This window comes from Terrapene carolina, unplaced genomic scaffold, assembly GCF_002925995.2.
Source record: "Terrapene carolina triunguis isolate 2854851 unplaced genomic scaffold, T_m_triunguis-2.0 Scaffold558, whole genome shotgun sequence".
Lineage (NCBI taxonomy): Eukaryota > Metazoa > Chordata > Testudines > Emydidae > Terrapene > Terrapene triunguis.
This window is the reverse complement of record NW_020664909.1, coordinates 151,060-170,229: the sequence shown is the minus strand read 5'-3', so window position 1 is coordinate 170,229 and position 19,170 is coordinate 151,060. Positions and strand designations below refer to the sequence as shown.

The 19,170-nt window shown below is 44.4% G+C and overlaps 1 protein-coding gene across 1 annotated transcript in view; it reads right to left on the bottom strand.

Annotated features, from left to right (window-relative positions):
• The window catches only part of NME7 (NME/NM23 family member 7), a 189,803-nt gene that overhangs the window by 103,186 nt on the left and 67,447 nt on the right, over positions 1 to 19,170 (bottom strand). Inside the window, exon 7 of the mRNA XM_026659006.2 lies at positions 13,029 to 13,134. Within this exon, the coding sequence (XP_026514791.1) occupies positions 13,029 to 13,134 (106 nt within the window). The remainder of the gene's footprint in view (positions 1 to 13,028; positions 13,135 to 19,170) is intronic.

Genomic DNA, 19,170 nt, shown 5'->3' with positions numbered 1-19,170 from the left:
GGGCTGCCCGAGCGCTACCGGCTTCGGGCAGCCCCCGTGCCTCCAGAGCCTGCGCCCCCAGCCGGGCACTTCCCCTCCCGGGCTCCGGCGGCACAGGGTCTGGAGGCACGGGGCTGCCCAAAGCCGGTAGCGCTCGGGCAGCCCGGCTCTTAAACAGAGCCGAAGAGTCGGGGAGGAGCAGAGCCGCCATTTTCCCGGACATGTTCGGCTTTTTGGCAATTCCCCCCGGACGGGGGTTTGACTGCCGAAAAGCCGGACATGTCCGGGAAAAAGAGGACGTATGGTAACCCTATGAACTAAGGCATATCTGTTTGAAAAACAGATTTTAAAATTGATTTAAAAATTGCCACTGATGGAGAATCCACTACTTCCTGTAAATTATTCCAATGGTTTATTATCCACACTGTTAAAAACTTGCACTTTATTTCTACTCTGAATAGGTCTAGGTTCAACTTCCAACCATTGGATCTTTAGACCTTTGGCTACTAGACTAAAAAGTTCTTTATTATCCATCTTTTGTTCTGCATTTAGATACTTTTAGACTGATCAGATCACCGCTTAACTGTCATTTTGTTAAATTTAACAGATTGAGCTTTTTGAGTTTAACACTATAAGGCATATTTTCCAATCCCTTAATCATTCTTGCAGCTCTCCTCTGAATCCTCTCTTATTTATCAACATCATTTGTGAATTAAAGACACCAGAACTAGACAAATTATTCCAGGAGTTGTCGCACCAGTGCCAAATACAGAGGTAATATAATCTCCCTACCACTGCTCAAGATTCCCCCATTTGTACATCCAAAGATTGCATTACTGAGAGCTCATGTCATCTGATTATCAAGCATGACACCACGTCTTTTTCAGAGTCACTGCTTCCCAGGATAGGGTCCCAGATCCTGTAAGTATGGCCTGCATTTTTGCTCCTACACATCACTTTACATTTAGTCATATTAAAATGTATATTGCTTTCTTCCACCCAGCTTATCAAGTGATCCAGATCATTCGCTTGCCCAGCGAAGCATAATCATGCTATAAAAGACCTATTGTTATGCACACAGACAAAGGACAGGGGTTAATTATTATAGGAAACAAACAAGAATTTCCTGCTCTTTTCCTTTTATTCTTAAGAACAAAATTTCAAAAGCTGACGTAAGTATGGGAGCTCAGCTCTATGTGGCTTCCCACTCAAATTTCAGATAGTCCTTTAGAGCTCTGGACCGTCACTACTCTATGGCTTTCACCCCTTATTCAAGCCATTCAGCCAGGTAGGTCCCAGGAAATCCCTAGTTCCATCAGGAAAGGAGACGGTTTGATGATCTATCGAGTTTTGTTCAATAACTTCATTAACTATTTGGAGAATGGTCTAAAGCAGGGGTTCTCAAGCTTTTTCTTTCCGAGGCCTCCTCACCCAACAAGCTATAAAAACTCCACTGCCCACCGGTGCCACAACAACTGGTTTTTTTGCATATAAAAGCCAGGGCCGGCATTAGGGGGTAGGAAGCAGGGCAATTGCCCGGTGCGCCATGCCACAGGGGGTCCTGCGAAGCTAAGTTGCTCAGGCTTCAGCTTCAGCCCCGGGTGGCGGGACTTAGAGCCCTGGGCTTCAGCCCCAAGTGGTGGGGCTTCGGCTTTCTGCCCTGGGCCCGAGCAGGTCTAATGCCAGCCCTACTTGGCAGACCCCCGAAACCTTCTTGCGGTCCCCCAAGTGGGCCCCGGACTCCTGGTTGAGAACCACTGGTATAGAGAGTACACTTATAAAGTTTGCAGATGATACCAAGCTGGGAGGGGGTAGCAAGTGCTTTGGAGAACAGGGTTAGAATTCAAAATGATCTTGATAAACTGGAGAAATGGCTGAAATAAATAGGATGAAATTCAATAAGGACAAATGCAAAATACTACACATAGGAAGGAATAATCAATTGCACAAATACAAAATGGTAAGTGACTGCCTAGAAAGAAGTATGGCAGAAAATGATCTGGGGGTTACAGAGGATCACAAACTAAATAGGAGTCAAAAATGAGATAGCATTATGAAAAAAGCAAACATCATTTTGGGATGTGTTAGCAGGAGTGTTGTAAGCAAGACAGGAGAAGTAAATTCTTCCACTCTACTCAGCACTGATAAGACCTCAGCTGGAATACTGTGTCCAGTTCTGAGCAGCACACTTCATGTAAGATGTAGACATATTGGAGAAGTTCCAGGGAGCAAGAAAAATGAGTAAAGGTCTAGAAAACATGACCTACAAAGAAAGACTGAAAAAAAATTGGGTTTGTTTAGTCTGGAGAAGAGAAGACTGAGGGGGGACATGATAACAATCTTTAAGTATGTAAAAGGTTGTTATAAAGAGGAAGGTGATTGTGACACTGCACCCCATATTCTTCATAGTAATATTATTATGATATGGTTATGGCATAATTATGATGCATTTTGTACAAGATGGGTCATGTGTGGGGTCAATGGAAAAGTTATGATTTGTTGAATATGATGATCCTATTTGTATGCATGAATCTTTTTTTTATCTGAAGTTATGAATATTGACTATGTATCTGTTTTTCACATGTAGGATGACACCCACTAGATAAAATGCTTCCAGTCTAGATAGTGGGCTGTGTAGGGCCTATTCAAGGTAATGGGCCATTAGGAAAAACAATAGGCCTTAGGAGAAGCTTATCCCCCACCCGGTGAACGTTCCTTGTTGGTTCATGCAGTGGCGGGCCAAAGCCTGCATATAATTGCAGCTGGGTGTGTCCGTGCCTGTGTGAATGCTATTGAAAGTGCAAGCTTGGAGGGCTTTGCAACTTGTCACAGCAGCACAGTGTGAGAGGGAGCCCAGGCTGGACAGACCGAGGGCTTAGTGGCACCCCAGTTCCAGGTTGCACCCCGGGGGAACCCGTCACAGTGATAAACTGTTCTCCTTAACTACTGAGGGCAGGACAAGAAGTAATGGGCTTAAATTGCAGCAAGAGAGATTTAGGTCAGATGTTAGGGAAAACTTCCTAACCATCAGGGTAGTTAAGTACCAGAACAAATTACGTAGGGAGATTGTGGAATCTCAGTCACTGGAAGCTTTTAAGAACAGGTTGAACAAACACCTGTCAACGATGGTGTAGACCAGTAGTTCTCAACCAGGGATACGTGTACCCCTGGGGGTACTCAGAGGTCTTCTGGGGGTACATCAACTCCTCTAGATATTTGCCTGGTTTTACAATAGGCTACATAAAAAGCACTAGCAAACTAAAATTTCATAGGCAATGATTTGTTTATACTGCTCTATATACTGAAATGTAAGTACAATATTTATATTCCAATTGATTTATTTTACAATTATATGGTAAAAATGAGAAAGCAAGCATTTTTTCAGTAATAGTGTGCTGTGACACTTCTGTATTTTTATGTCTGATTTTGTAAGTTTTTGAGTGAGGTGAAACTTGGGGGTACACAAGACAAATCAAACTCTTGAAAGGGGTACAGTAGTCTGGAAAGGTTGACACACACTGGTGTAGACAATACTTAGTCCTGTCTTAGTGCTGGGGACTGGACTAGATGATCTATCAAAGTCCCTTCCAGTCCTACATTTGTATGATTCTATGATTTTCTAAATCTTTGGCACTTCTGGGTTTAAAGTTCTGGGCTGAAATCCTAACCCCAAAGAAGTCAAAGACAAAACAACCATTGACTTCAATGGACCCATGGGTTGGCTTCAAGGGGGCAGGATTTCTCCTTGATGCCTGTTAGACACTGCACTCTGAAACATCGCGCAAGTGGTTCCCTCTGGCCTTGGAATCTAGGCCATGTCTACACTACTGGCTAAATTGGCACTGCTGCGATCAATGCAGCGGTGTCGATTTAGCGGGTCTGGTGAAGACACGCTAAGCTGATGGGTGAGCACTCCCACTGATGTCTGTACTCCACCTCCCTGAGAGGTGGAAGCTACGTTAACGGGAGATCGTCAACCATCGACATAGCATGATGTAGACACCTCTATAAGTCAACCTAAATTACATCGACTTCAGTTATGTAATTTACTGAAGTAGCGTAACTTAGATTGACTTAGTGTTAGTATAGACCAGCCCTGAGTATGCAAAACTTGAATTGACTTACATAGTCAAATAAAATACACCGGCAACATTTTAACTACCAAATTTAAGTTTTTATTTTCTCACTATCTTTTTTTTCTTGCAAAGAAATTAGATTAAAAATATTGTGTTTATGAAATAATAAGATTTTAACAAGGACAGTCAGAAAATTCCAAATTCTGGTTCCTACAGCAAAATATAACTAGGCTACATTGCACAAATACATGAAAAAAATCAAGTCTACCCTATTATATAGTAATATACAAGACACTATTCCTATGAGAAATATGGCTAAGTTACAGTAGCTATAAAACCCTGATCTTTCATAGACTCAGACTTTAAGGTCAGAAGGGACCATTATGATCGTATAGTCTGACTTCCTGCACAACGCAGGCCACAGAATCTCACCCACCCACTCCTGTAGTAAACCCCTAACCCTATGTCTGAGCTATTGAAGTCCTCAAATCATGGTTTAAAGACCTCAAGGTACAGAGAATCCTTTCAATTCACTCCCTTCCCCCTCACCCCATTCAGAACAGCAACATTCAGGATCCTGCTTTTTACTGATTGCACTGGCTTAGGTGCTGCTGTTACAACTTTTTGGACAAAGTTCAAGACTATATATTTCCTTGAAAGTCGATATCATGGCACTACAAAGACCAAAGCTCTTAGTTGGGAAGCATTAATTGATTTTTCTATTGGGGCTTATTTGCTCTTCCCCCTAACCTTTACCTATTCTATCCATGCTTAGCTTGAGAGCTTCTTGAAGCAAGGACCATCCTTCTTGGATGATTGGAAAGTGCGTAGAAGATTGTATTTACTTATTGTAACATCCACTAAGTATTAATAATACAACTTTACTGTGATCAGAATCGAATTTAACAATTCTTTAAAGAACGTGGCCATGCATTTTCATCCAGTTCTGTTCCTGGGACATCATGAAATATCTATCATTTATGCAACAATTCCAGGCTTTGATCCCAATCGTCTTGGCCTCTACTTAAATGGTGATTAATGTTACTTCCAGACACTGCCACAGTTCTGTCTAACAAACTCCCTGGTGGATCCTTACACAGATTGTTATTTGTGCACCATTCCATAGAACAGAGAAAGTATTTTCAACACAATATTTTTTCCCTTGCTTCTCAGCCCTGACTGACTCCTGATTAAATGTTATATTTCTTAAATAACTTGTTCCTTAATTATAGAAGACATTGTACAAATTTGGTCTCTTATCTTTATGAACTTTTCATTTTTAATTTTCCAGATAAAAACTGATGCATCAACAGCTCTGGAAACTGAAGGCCTCTTTCATCACTGTTGAAGTACAGCATGGCCAGTAATAGTGAATCTTCCCACACACTATCTCCTGCCAATATGTGTCAAGCCAGAACTAGAGGAACCCACTTTGGTAGAAGGTGGAACCTGGAACTTACTCTGTGCAATAAAAAACTGCCACCAGGAAATGATCTTCCATATAAGAAATCTGAGCTCACTCAGAACATCCAGTGGTTCAGAAGGAACTTTCATCAGCTCTGTTGGGACCACACCGATATCTCATGACACTGGGGAACTTCTGAACAGGAGAAACTTGGGGTAGTGTTTGTCACTTGTTCTCTCATGCAGAGGCTCCAAGCACAGAGTGGAGACAGGAGAAAGACACATGCACTAAGCACCTTATCATTAAACAGTGCCCCATAATCCTAACCAGGAGATTGAAGAACTAATACTAATTACCATCCCTCTGGCTGAGGACGTCTGGGGAGAAGGCAGGACAGATTTAAAAGAATGGAGAAATCTTTGGGACTCTTAGAGGAAAGTGAATCTCTCTGACTCCCTATTGTCCCATTGAAATGGTTATTTCCTATGCTGGCACAATTACATAAACAACATAGCTTCCTAGAAAAATACCACATACCCTGTCCTTCCTCTAGCCTCACTTCTATGAAGAGAAAATGGGATGCTTCTATAAGCCCCCTGCAGAATCCAAAAACACAACCACCTCACCGCCTTTCTCAAAACACTGAATCATGGTGACGTCTCTTCCAACACTCCAATTCACCCCAAAGCAGTTCTTTGCTTCAGCCAGGGGTAGGGGGTTGCTAGAATGATGCAAGGCACTCTCTATCCTCCAAGGCCAGAATACATTGCCTTCAAGGCACTCCCAAACTGGGAGCCAGGGACCCGAGCTCTGATCCTATATCAGGCAGAGTATTATGCGGACAGTAGACTGAAACTAGTGAGTATTTTGCTTTTTTAAAAGACATCTCATGATACACTCTCCTTTTGTGGATCATGACACTATCCCCCAAGCCCACATCTCTACCCCCACTCCAAGTGTTACATGTTACTATCACTCTTGGCGGCTGAAGTTAAACTTCAGCTAGCTCCCAGTCATCCCTTTATCTGGCCCCTAGGGTTTCTCTGCATCCTGGCAGACATTTACAGAGCTCTCACTCGCACTACATATCACATGCCTTTGATCACTGCGTCATGTTTCTGCTGCAGGTACTACCGTTGCTAAGTTCTGGTGCTTTGGCTGCCTAGCAACAGATGTTTCTTTATTCCAGTCAGGAGTGGATCAGTGAGTCCAGAGATAAAAGCAACAGTGATTTTCCACTGCTTTGTCATTGGATAGGAGCCCTATAAATGATCTACTGTAATCAGAGTCAGCTTCTAAAAAAGGACTCTGTCCTAAAATTAACTGGGTGCAAACTAGAGATTAGATTCAGGACTCTGATAGCCACTCAGCTCACAGAAAAGCTCCCTGGCTCAGTTATGGTTAAACTGGGCTGTGTCTTCCAGCACAGGGCTAAGTGTGCCATTTTTCTGCAATGATCTATTATGATATGGAGTCTGCAGAAAAAAAATCAATTGGAAATAGGATCAGAAAGCATATCTTAAATCATAAATTCAGTCAAAGATCACAGGGGAAGGGAAGATGGAAAGCTCTCTGTAAGCTCAAGCACTTAAGTGTTTTAGTACAACTGCACATAATTGTACACATGCAATGAGCTGATTATGTTCATGGAAATTAGATAATCATGTTCAAAGCCTGGAAACTGGAAAGGTTTATTTTTAGTTGCTCTCCATTAAAAACTCGTACAACTCAAAATCCAATCTTTCACTGCTGTCTGAAAGCTTTTGCTGTTCTGATACCCCATCAATTCCTCTCCAAGCTCCTCTGTCCATGCCACCTCTCACACTGACAGATGGCTCTACGATATTTCATTTTTTTCTAACTGTCATATTTCTACTCTCACTCTCCCTGACTCATTAGAAATGTTAGGGGGTTTTGACAGATATAATTCAGAGGCATTGATTTTTCTGCAAAAAAGCAAACTGCTCACTTGAAAAGTATCACACCCTCTCACACATGCAACTTCACCAATCAGACCACATTCTATTTAGTTTCCCATGTTATCTGCTTCCATTATTATATGATGAGAGATGCTGCTGGCCTACCCATAATTTCTCAGGTTACTAGCAGTGGTTAAATGAGGAAGGGGTGAGCCTCTTACTGCTTTCTCTTCCTTGTGTCTCCTTGAGCCTGAGTAGTTCATCCATTTTGCTCCAACTCTCCCTGCCTGAAGATACACCTCCTGATGAGGCATTTCTACTCCTCTACAATCCTCCTGCTCTCCACCCTCTGCAGTTACTGCTCCTACCACTGGGGCCAGAGCCAGGGTTCACCTGCTTGTCCCCCAGCCCTCTGCTCATCCTACTGGCATTGGGGCGCCTTAAGTGGATCATTTGCTCCCTCACAACTGCTGATAGTAACCCTTTCAGTGGTTTGCCCATGGCTGTGATAGTGTGTGTGGAAATGTTTAGACACTGAAGGGGTGGTGAAGATCACAAAGCACGATAATGTGCTAAACTAACAGCAGCAAAATTATTAGGAGCCAAAGGCTACGTTCATGCAACTTTAAAGCTGAGAGTTTAATTGCAAAAGGAAGTCAGGAAAGTCAGAGTTAAGGCTCCCAACAGCAACTTTAATGCTGGCATATAGCCCTTTACAATAGGCTCTTTCATCACAGGATACAAGGTAATATAAAACACTATATATGTGCATATAAGGTAATTGAGATGCCACTGTGATATTGGTATTATCTGTAAGAGACCCAAGACTATAACGCATCTAAGAAAGGTTGCATGAGGAGGGGGAAGGAGGCCTAGAAGAGGACAGGCCTAGAAGAATTAAATCCGCTCCCCAGTGATTGGGCCCGTGACACGTCATTCCATATTCTTTATGAAAATATGCTTATGATATGAATATGATATAACAGAGATTACTTTATGCAAGATGGGTCATGTGAGATATCATTGGAAAGGTTATGATTTACTAAATGTGATTATCCAATTTCTATGCCTGTATCATTTCTGTATCTGAAGTTAGGAATATTGACTATATATCTGTATTTCAACTATGTTACTTTGGGTGATGCCCCCTGCCAGCACTTCAGGTACAACAATGAAAAAGACCGACAGTGCTGATGGCCCATCGGCAAGAGACAATGGACTGTAAAAGAGCTTAGTCCTCCTGTGAACATGTGGGTCAGCCTGTGAATAATGGCTACAGGGGCCCTACAGAGGCATGTGACCATGTCATCGGATACTGGAATCCATCTTGAATTCTGTACTTTTCCACAAGAAGCTAGTGGGGGGTCAAACTAGGAAACAAAGGACTCCCACCTTATGCAAATCCTATTTAAGGGTGGGGAGTGAGGTAATCCAGGTCACCAGTTCGCCCCTGCTACCCCACCCAAGATGACTGCTGAAAACAATTAAGACTGAACTGGGGGGAAGAACTGGACCCAAGCTGGAAGGGTGTCTGGCGTCTGAAGAAAATTATTAGAACCACTTTTAGGGTGAGAACTTACATGTAACCAGTTTCTTTAATGTATTACGCTTAGATTGCGTGCCTTGTTCTGTCTGCTACCTTCTTAACTACTTAAAATATAACTGTTACAGTTAATATATTTATTTCTGGTTTACAATATAACCCAGTTGATGTGATTTCTAACTGGAGGCGGAGCGGGGGAGGGGGGTGGCAAGAAGGTGTGCATACTCTCCTCCACATCGAGGGAAGAGGCGAATTTCATATAATTTGGGGTTTGTACTCCAAGGGGGGGTGGACATCTGGGTGCTGTGGCAAGCCCCTTAAGATGAGCCCTCTCAGAGCGGATCTCTTTCTCTCTGTGCAGCTGGGTGTGGCCCTGCCTGTGTGCTTGGCTGGAAAAGGCTGGGGAGCCTAACCCAGCAAGACCAGGTAAAGGGGGCCCAGGCTGGCAGAATAGTCTGACTCACTGGTGTCCCAGCACACCAGGTGACATCCCAGGGGGTCCAGCCCATCACAGGGCCAGTCATAGGCAACACATAGGGGGGCATGCAGGGTCAAAATTCCCCCCCGGAGATTTCTGCTTGGCCTGCCGAGGGAAGGGCGAGGGGCTCTGTTCTTCTCCCACTGTGCCTGCCCCCTGACAGCCGGGCCCAGGTGGGGAGCAGAAGGGGTGGGACCAGCCATTTCTCATCCTGGCTGCTTCAGGGCGCAGCAGCTGCCTGAGATAGAGCCTGGCTGGGGAGGTGGTGGTGGCGGGCCGCCCCCACATCTGAGCCCAGCTGCCAGGAACAGGGGCTGAGCGAGCTGGAAACATGCTGATGGGAGAAGGGACTGCAGCTCGCTTGGCCCCTAACCCTGGCAGTCGGGCCTGGATGCGGGGAAGCCCATCGCCGCCACCTCCCCAGCCAGGCTCTCTCTCAGGGAGCCACTGCACTGCACAGAGTCAGCGACCCAGAGCAGCCAGCTTCAGCATGTGAGAAGTGGCTCCGTCTCATTCCCTGCCCAGGCCCAACTGCCAGGGAGAGCAGCCGAATGGGCCAGTGTGGAGGCACAGCGGGAGAAGGACAGAGCACCTCCCCCCACAAGTAACTGTGGTGGGGTAGGGAGAGTGCGGTGGCCCCGGGCTGGGCGCAGGGGGTCATTGGACAGAGACATGTGGAGCGGTCACATGTCCTCCTCTTTAGATTGTGTCCCTGTAAAGGGGCCCGGCCGAGGCTCGTCCCTCCGCGGGGCTGTGGGGTATCTCACCGCCTCGCAATAGTTCGCTATGGGCCCAGGCCCTGGGTCTGGGCGGGGCAACAAACAAACAGTCAGGAGCTCAGGCCCTTAGGCAGGGGCTGAGCATCTGGTGCGGGGGGGAGACTGCCACCCGTGAGTGGGGTGGCAGGGGGGACGCAGGCTCACCCACTCCACTGCGTCCCAGCCCGGGGCCCTAGCGGCGGCAGAAGACTCGCTGCTGTCAGTGGGGATCCTGACCGCAACACACTGACATTGGTTCTGGCAGTGCTGCAGCTAGACCAGGGTCGGCTGCCCCCGGGCTACTTCCGGACTCCCCCACGTACGGTACCTGGATTAGGGCAGTGTCCTCGGAGGTTTCCAGGACCATCGGTTCCTCCGGGTAACTGGCGAGGGGTAGGCTCGGCTGCTCCTCAGGGTAGTTGGCAAAAGGCAGGCCCGGCTGCTCCTTGGGGTACCTGGCGAGAGGCAGGCTCGGCTGCTCCTCGGGGTAGCTGGTGAGAGGCCGGCCCGGCTGCTCCTCGGGGTAGCTGGCGAGGGGTAGGCTTGGCTGGCCCGGCCAGTCCTCGGGTCGGCCACAGCCTGCCGGCGTTCCCCAACCCGGAGCTAGGCCACAGGCATCTGGCCTCTCCGGCGGCTGGTGTTCAAGTGAGCTCTGCAGTTGGGCTTTTCTACTTCCTGTCCTGCGCCGTGACCTCTGGGGCACGGGCGCAGGATCCACTGGCTCCGCCCATGTTGGTGCTAGGGGAGGATCGTCCCTCCGCGGGGCTGTGGGGTGCCCCACCGCCTCGCTACAGTCCCTCACTATCAGGAGGCACGAGTCATCTATGGGCCCAGTTAAGTGGGCTGAGCACAGATGAGTTCCCGTGGGCCATGTGGGGAAAGATTCCTTCCTTCTCAGGCTGCACAATAGAAGCAGACTTGCTTTACCTCAGCTATTCCAAACTAAAAGGTATAAGGCGACCATGGCACGAGCAACTCATCTCTCCTCCGTGTCCAAATTCCTGCCTAATCCTAAACTTCTGGATGGTTTCCCAAACCTGCCTCTAAAATCTCATGACTTTCTAGGCTGTAGTATCTATGGTTTTTGCACCACTATAACTGACATTGGAGAGAACAGAGAGGAAATGGAGAGACTACTTAGGCTCCAAAGGAGATAGTTATTGAATCCCACCATTCTCATATGTTTTCCTAGTTTAAAATAAAGTAATTCCATTTATCTAATCCAGGGCATAGGGATGGGTGAGAAGTCACAGAGAAGATATCCTTAGGCTGTTCAATTTAGCTGTGTAGCAGCTGTGCTTCTGCCTTACCAACCATTCATGGTGGGAAGGAAAGGACTAAAGAAGTTGAATGGATCTTCTGGCTCAACCCTAGCCTAATCCTTGTATCTTTCTGGCTGCAAAGGTGGGTTCCACCTCACACAAAAGTGCACACTCATCCTGTACAACCCCAAAAATACCTCCCTGCCACCCACACCCAGTGGAACCACCCCAATTCTAGTGCTTATGGAGCCCTGTACATTGGTGAAAATGGGGGCAAGATCTGTCCAGTCGTGACAGAGAAAGGCCTGGAGGAGAATGAGAAAGAGGGCAAAAGGACCTGGGCGGGGATTTATGAAAGAGATGCAGAAAGTGAAAAGAGGACTGAAAAGGGGAAAGGGACTCCTGATGTCTCATTAAAAGATAGTTTTGAACCACTTTAGGTAAATAACAGTTGTGCATTAAAGTTAAAATTTCCAGCTCAGGCTCTTCATTTTGTAATTTCAAACTCAATTTCAGGTGTCTGACAATTTTGCCATCTACTTTTTTCATCCTCATCAAAACATTTACCATAGTAAATGTGCCAACTTGTCTATGATCAAATCCCAGGCTGCTGCTGGTGCCAAATCACTCTGTCTTGGCTGCACAGCAAAGCTTTCAATAGCAGATATTATGCAAGGCCTCACAGAGATAAAGGACAAGAAGTTAGCAGCAGCAAGTTCAAGATCTTTCCCTGGGAAAGCCATTGTTTGCAGCAAGCTCTCCAGCTATCCCACTTGAGGAGTGAGAGACCTGGAGACCACTACTGCCCCCTCCTCTGCTTCCACTTCAACTTTCACAAAGGAGGTACCTAAAACGCTGCAGTGCCCTGCAGACGGCTTGGGAAAAATCTCTGCTATATCCCACATATTAATTCTTCACACAAATATATTTAGACCTTAGAGCCAAAACACTGCATTATTACACTATAAACATTGCTCCTATTTGTGCACCTGCATCTGAAGGCTAGGGAATGATGTGGAATTGTCTATCTGTGGTTATGTGTGGACATCAAGCTTTTCTAATAAGCATACGATGAAAGGACATAGCATTCCCCAACACAGATGGCACAATGTGCTTGCATTGAGCCACAAAGAACAACAACTTAAAGTATTTTTTGTTCAACAGGGGCTACATCTTCTGCCATAGGATTCAAATTTCCTAACTACTCCCATTAAAGTATAAAAAACAAACAGTGGAAGAAGTGTAGACATAACTATGGTATATGTAGATAAGCAGATATAGGAGAAATGTTGTAAATCTGTTTCCTGTGTAATGCACCCTTCGCCTCTGGTGAAGACTTTTAGGCAATTTGAGATGGCTGTTATAGAGTGAGTGACACTCTTTCATGGAAATTTGTATTTGGTTTTCCTTATTCTGAAATATAATTTATCCAAACAAAAGTACATAATTTTCTCTTTGAGGACAGAAATCACAGCAGTAAACCATCTAAAAGGCCGCGATTGTGCTATACAGCACTTCCGAGCCAGTAGTGAAATATACATCCTGACTCTGCAAATTTTTATTCCCCCAAATTAGTAATGTCAGTGTGATCAGGCCCATGTTACTCACCTTCATTAACAGCATGAGGCTTAATAATGCAACAAGTACAGTTTGTAAATTTTGCACTATTGGCTGGACCACGACCTCCACTTGAGGGAAAGAACAACTCCAGCTCCTGGGGGTATAATTGAAATTGAAAATATTTTAGTGTTAAACAGTTGCATGTCTCAGATCTTTAGCACACACAGTATTGTTTTGTGATATCCACAGCCTCATTTGTTTATATACTGCTATAAGAACACCTATATTTATACTTCTCTCTCTAGCACCATTGATACAATGATTAGCCATGCCCTAGGTATCTCCCACCTTGGCTGCTGTAAGTATTTCTTCACTTTCCCACTTCCATCTATTCGCATTCAGTCTGTTCAAAATGTTGCTGCCATAATCTCCTCTCCCAAATCGGCTCTTCCTAGTTTTCTGCATTCAGGTCAAGCTTTTTCACTCTCACCATAAAATTACTCCATAAATCCTCTCTCTTATTTATATCGCTGATCTCATCTCCTCACCTCCCACATTCCATCCCTGTGCCTGTGGGAATGGTTGGAATCCCCACTCAGTTCTCAATACGGCACACAGAGACACAAGGCTAGAGTCCAAACAGACCTCCTTCCCACTCATCTTGGGATTATCCTTAACAACAAACAACAAACTTTAGCCTGAACTTCTTGTCTGCCTTCTCTAAGCCCTTTTCTTGCCTTAAAGACGCTACCTTTTATGTTCCTGAATGTGAGCTAATGAGACCCATCTGCTCTGGCTGCCAGAGTGAGTAAGCAGAATAGCTCTGCACCAAAATGCAGTGCCCTACAAACCTGACATCTTGTCACACATGTTCTGATCAAGCCTCTTTTCCAATTGCTCCTTTTGTTTCCTTTGCTCACTGCCAACTCCATGCCTTCCTTCCATGCTATTCATTCACTGTGCTCAGAACAGCCTGCCAATGAACATTAGCCAATCACCCTGAACATGGCCTCCAATAAGATGCGTTATTCAACTTAAAAAAGGGAATTTGATTAATTTCCTTTTAAAGGAAATAATAACCTGGAGATGTTACCACTATATTCATCCGATTTTTCCTTATATAACAGTCTCAGGGGTAAAGCTTATCTCCTGGAGTTCCCTCTCAGAGCTTGTCTACACTTACCGGGGGATTGATGCGTGGCGATTGATGCATTGGTGGTCAATTTAGTGGGTCTAGTGAAGACCCGCTACATTGACCGCAGATCGCTCTCCCGTCGACTCCTGTACTCCACCTGAATGAGAAGCGCAAGGGGAGTCAACGGGAGAGTGGCTCCCGCCAACATAGCTTAGCGTGGACCCCGCAGTAAGTAGGTCTAAGTACGTCAACTTCAGCTACGTTATTCACATAGCTGAACTTGCGTAACTTAGATCGATTCCCCCCCCCCCCCCCCCCCGTAGTGTAGACAAGGCCTCAGTTATTTAGTACTGTGTTTCAGAAGAAATTAAGCTGAATTTAGATTTTCCCACTCCATAGCTCTTGTCCCTGTAATGGCTTGTAATCCCTATCTAAACAATGCAATTTAGGGGCTCTTTCAATAGAAAAGAAGAAATTACTTCTGTTTTTGCTGCTACCAAATGTACCCTTATTTTAAGTGTTTACACCTATCTGGATCTTTTTATAGATAATGAAGAGCATGTTTCAAAGACTCTACTCTGGTCTCTTGCCATTGACTTTAAATAAATAAAGCAGTCCCCACAACACCAGGAAAACACAAAATAAGAAAATATGTACAAGTGTAACACTTGTAACTGGCTATATACAAAACAGATTCCTGAAAGAACAGTAAGAGAAATGACTAAAAGAACCAACACTTCAGATACAGGAATACCAAACTAAAACTATGTGGAATTCTAAAAACAAGAACCTCGTCCCTACCTTTATGCTTAAACTAAGATTACCCCAACTTTGGCCTGTAAAAATGGAGATGTTATCTCTGGATAGCCTAGCAGACAAACCCTCAACTTGATCTGAAATTCATTCTGTGAGAAGGACAATTCAACCATCATCAAACGAGCCAAGGCCTTTGTTTCCCTTTCAAAAGATTTTTCCCAGTATGCTTTAACTGACTTTTCTTTCCTCCCAGGAAAGTTTCTAAAAGCTGCACCCTACTAATTTTGTTGGCATCTGGTATGTAGCCACCTACCATTGTATGGCACCTGCCCATTAAATTCATAATCCCAATTGCTGTGTCAGAGATAAACTCCAGTACTCACAAGGTAAAGAGAACCCCACCCACCCACCCACCCACAAAGATATATAAATTTATATGCAAGTCTACCAAAATAGTGAGCTAAACATTTACAGTCATAGGACGAGTAAAAATTACCTAGTCTTTCAAAAGTAATTACCATAATATTACAAAAAGCAGCATTTTAAAAATAATTAAATGCAAGTATAGTAATGCAACAATCTTATCAACAGAAAACACACACTTATTTCTCTAACTAAAATCCTGTGTTAACAGATATTTTTTCCCCACAGCCTTTTTCTTCAGAAGCTGCTATTCAGCTATGCTGGCGGTATGCCAGAGCAGAAATACAGGGTATAGTTACAGTACAAGGGCTACAGCAGCACAGCTGCGGCACTGCAGCTACGCCATTATAACAGACACTTGCTACAGAGATGGAAGGGGTTTTTCCGTCACAGTCATAAATTCTTCCATCCACCTAGTGGAGTCTACACCAGGGCTTAGGTTGACCTAACTACATCTCTCAGGAGAGTGAATTTTTCACACCTCCAAGTGACATAGCTAGGTCGACCTAAGTTTTAGGCAGAGACCAGACCACACTTTGACTCTTACTTTTCCAAGTGAAGACATCTGGATCTTTCAGTCTTACAGACTCAACCCACGAGCACGAATAACCACTGTGACCCTAACAGCATCCCAATGCAAGAGGGCAAGGGGCTTATTAGGGCTGGTCTACACTGGGGGGGGATCGATCTAAGGTATGCAACTTCAGCTACGTGAATGTTCGACGTACCTAGCCGTCCTCAGGGCGGCAAGTCGACCGCTGCGGCTCCCCCATCGACTCCGCTTACTCCTCCTGCGGAGGTGGAGTACGGGCGTCGATTCGGGGATCGATTTATCGCGTCTGGATTGAAGTGATTGTTAACGCAAGTTAAAGGAATAAGCTGTGAACTCTGTCTCCTTAGAGGAGTAAACAAATCTTATTATTCCTCTGAAAGGTCAAGGAAAGAGCTGGACATTGCAGAGCACACAGTTTTGGGAAAATTCGGGACTGGGAGTGTGTTGGGTCACTTGGCTAGTAGTAACCACGGCTGGTGGATACCAGAGTGTGGCTGGGGTATAAAAAGCGGGCTGCTGAAATCAGAGTTGCTGAACCAGAGCTGCTTAACACAGAGACACTCAGTGAATGCTTGTCTGCTGGTGTCCAGGCTGTGAGCCACAGCAGCAGAACATTTAAGGCACCCACGGCTAGAGGGCAGATGGTGCCACAACCCCTGACTTGTCTGGATTGGACCATAGAACATAACACCCAGCCTCACTACTCCCTTTCCTAGGCCCCTTCCAGCCCAAATTCCACTTCTCCTCCAAACGTATCATATGCAACCCAAGTTTCCCTGTGCCGCTCACTCACCATGACTCCTTACAGTGCCACTATCCCACAGATTTTCCCCATGTCCCCGGTGACGTTGCATTCCATGTGTTTTATGGAAATATGCTTATGAATATGACATAACTGGAATATGCTTTATGTTGAATACCCCTTGTATGGTATCATTACAAAGCTTGTAATCTACTGTGTGTGTTTATCCTATTTGTTTGCATGTATTAAAAAAAATAGAAAAATAATTTATTTTTAGTTAGAAAAATAAGATATAAACTTGTATTACTGATGTAAACATATTAAGTGGAAGCCATTAACGGTGCTTCAGAATCAATGAACTGTGAATGGGTTTATTTACCTGCAAGCCTTCCTGTCTACATGTGGGCCAGCCCATTGGTAATGAAGAATGAGGTTTCACAGGGACATGTGACCATGTCACCCGATACTGAAATCCATCTTAAATCTTGTACTTTTCCATTCAGAAGGAGGGGTGGGGGCCAACCACAGACAAAAGATCCCTGCCTTGTGCCAAAGCTATAAAAGGGTGTGGAGCAGGACAAAGGGGGCTGCCAGTCATGAGAAAACTCCTGCTTACCACCTGAGATGTCTGCTGGAACTAACAAGGACTGTACCAGGGGAAAGGATTGGGCCCAGACTAGGAAGGAGTCTAGTCTGTGAAAGAAGCTTATTGGAACATCTCTGAGGGTGAGATTTTACCTGTAATCAGTTTCTTAATGTATTAAGCTTAGACTTGCGTGTTTTTGCTTTATTTTGCTTTGTGACCTACTTTGTTCTGTCTGTTGTTACTTGAAACCACTTAAATCCTACTTTTTATACTTCATAAAATCACTTTTGTTTATTAATAAACCAAGAGTAAGTGATTAATACCTGGGGGAGCAAACAGCTGTGCATATCTCTCTATCAGTGTTAATTTATGAATTTATCCTGTATAAGCTTTATACAGAATAAAACAGATTTATCTGGGGTTTGGATCCCATTGGGAACTGGATGTCTGGGTGCTGGAGACAGGTGACCTGCTGAGCTGTTTTCAGTTAAGTCTGCAGCTTTGGGAGCATGGACCAGACCCTGAGTCTGTGTTGCAGCAGGTTGCGTGTCTGGCTCAACAAGACAGGGTTCTGGAAGTCCCACGCTGGCAGGAAAAACAGGCTCAGAGGTAATTTCAGCACATCAGGTGACAGTCTTAAGGGGATTTCTGTGACCGAACCCATCACATCCCCCCCACAAGTTCCCACCCAGACCCCACCTCAGACACTTGCTCCCCCATAGCACCCAGAGCTCCCAACGTGTCACTTATCAGAGCCCTGCTCCTTAAGCATGCCCCTATACTCCCCTAACACATACACGTCAATATTTTTAAGTTTTGGCAATGTTTATATCTGCCAATGATAATATGTAACAATATGTATATATTGATACATATAAACTTTTAAAAGCTGAGCATGGTAGGAATGAAGAGGGGCATGTTAGGGAACAAAGTATGGGGGAGCATGTGGTGAAGCTGGCAGTGGGGATGGTTAAGGATGAGCAGGGTTATGCAAAGTGAAGCCTGGGGCAATTCAGGATATGCACAGAAGAGTAACAATCTGGGAATCTGTGGGGGATATAAAGGGGAGAGCCATCTACATGATTAACTGCTAACATTGATACAAGCTTATTAAAACATGGGAAATGTCCACACAGAACCTCTGTTAACTTTGAGTTAAGCTTGTTTAGCTACAACTATTTATTGGCGTATTTCAGTTTGTGTTAAGTCATTCAAACACCCCATTTATTTCACTTCACAGCACACACTCATACTGATCAATATGCAACCACACATCTGTAACACCACCATGCACTCACAAATTTCAACTCTGTAACTTCTACATAAATATTTATAAGCGGTCACCCAATCCTACAGCTTTTCCTAAATATTACAGAAAAACAGATTGCAAACTGATTGTAAAATGATATTTTACCTCACTTACACACACCAGTCCAAAGCCACATACGATGAAATTTATGAAAGCTCTTACTCATATTAACCATCAAAACACAGGACTATAAGCTCTGAACATGGTTGGAATTCCAGGGTGCCTGCTGATTGTTCAGGATGACGGTTGAGATATGTGGGCTGTGGGTGGCGGAAAGGAAGTAATTATGGTTGGGAAGGGATGAGTGGAACGTTGATGGGGCGTTGAATGATTTAACTGCTTATTTCCTAGCTTTTTAGAATTTGCATTGCTAAGCCATGCAGTCTACATAATTAACTCAAAGTTAAAGCATCTGTATTATATATAGGCTTGGAAGGATTACATTTTAATTGGCAAATGTTGATTTTAGCATAGACACACAAACCAACAAAAATATTTTCTTTGGTAATAATCAAAATTTACACATATACACAAAGTAAGACTTTATGGGTCAAATCCAGTGATTTAGATTTTTGAATCAGGCTTGTTACAAATGGACTAACGAATGAATAGTAAGAGCAGGTATTAGTTCATGTAAGGATATTTTACTCTGTCCATTTTGACATGTGATGTTGACAATTTGAGTT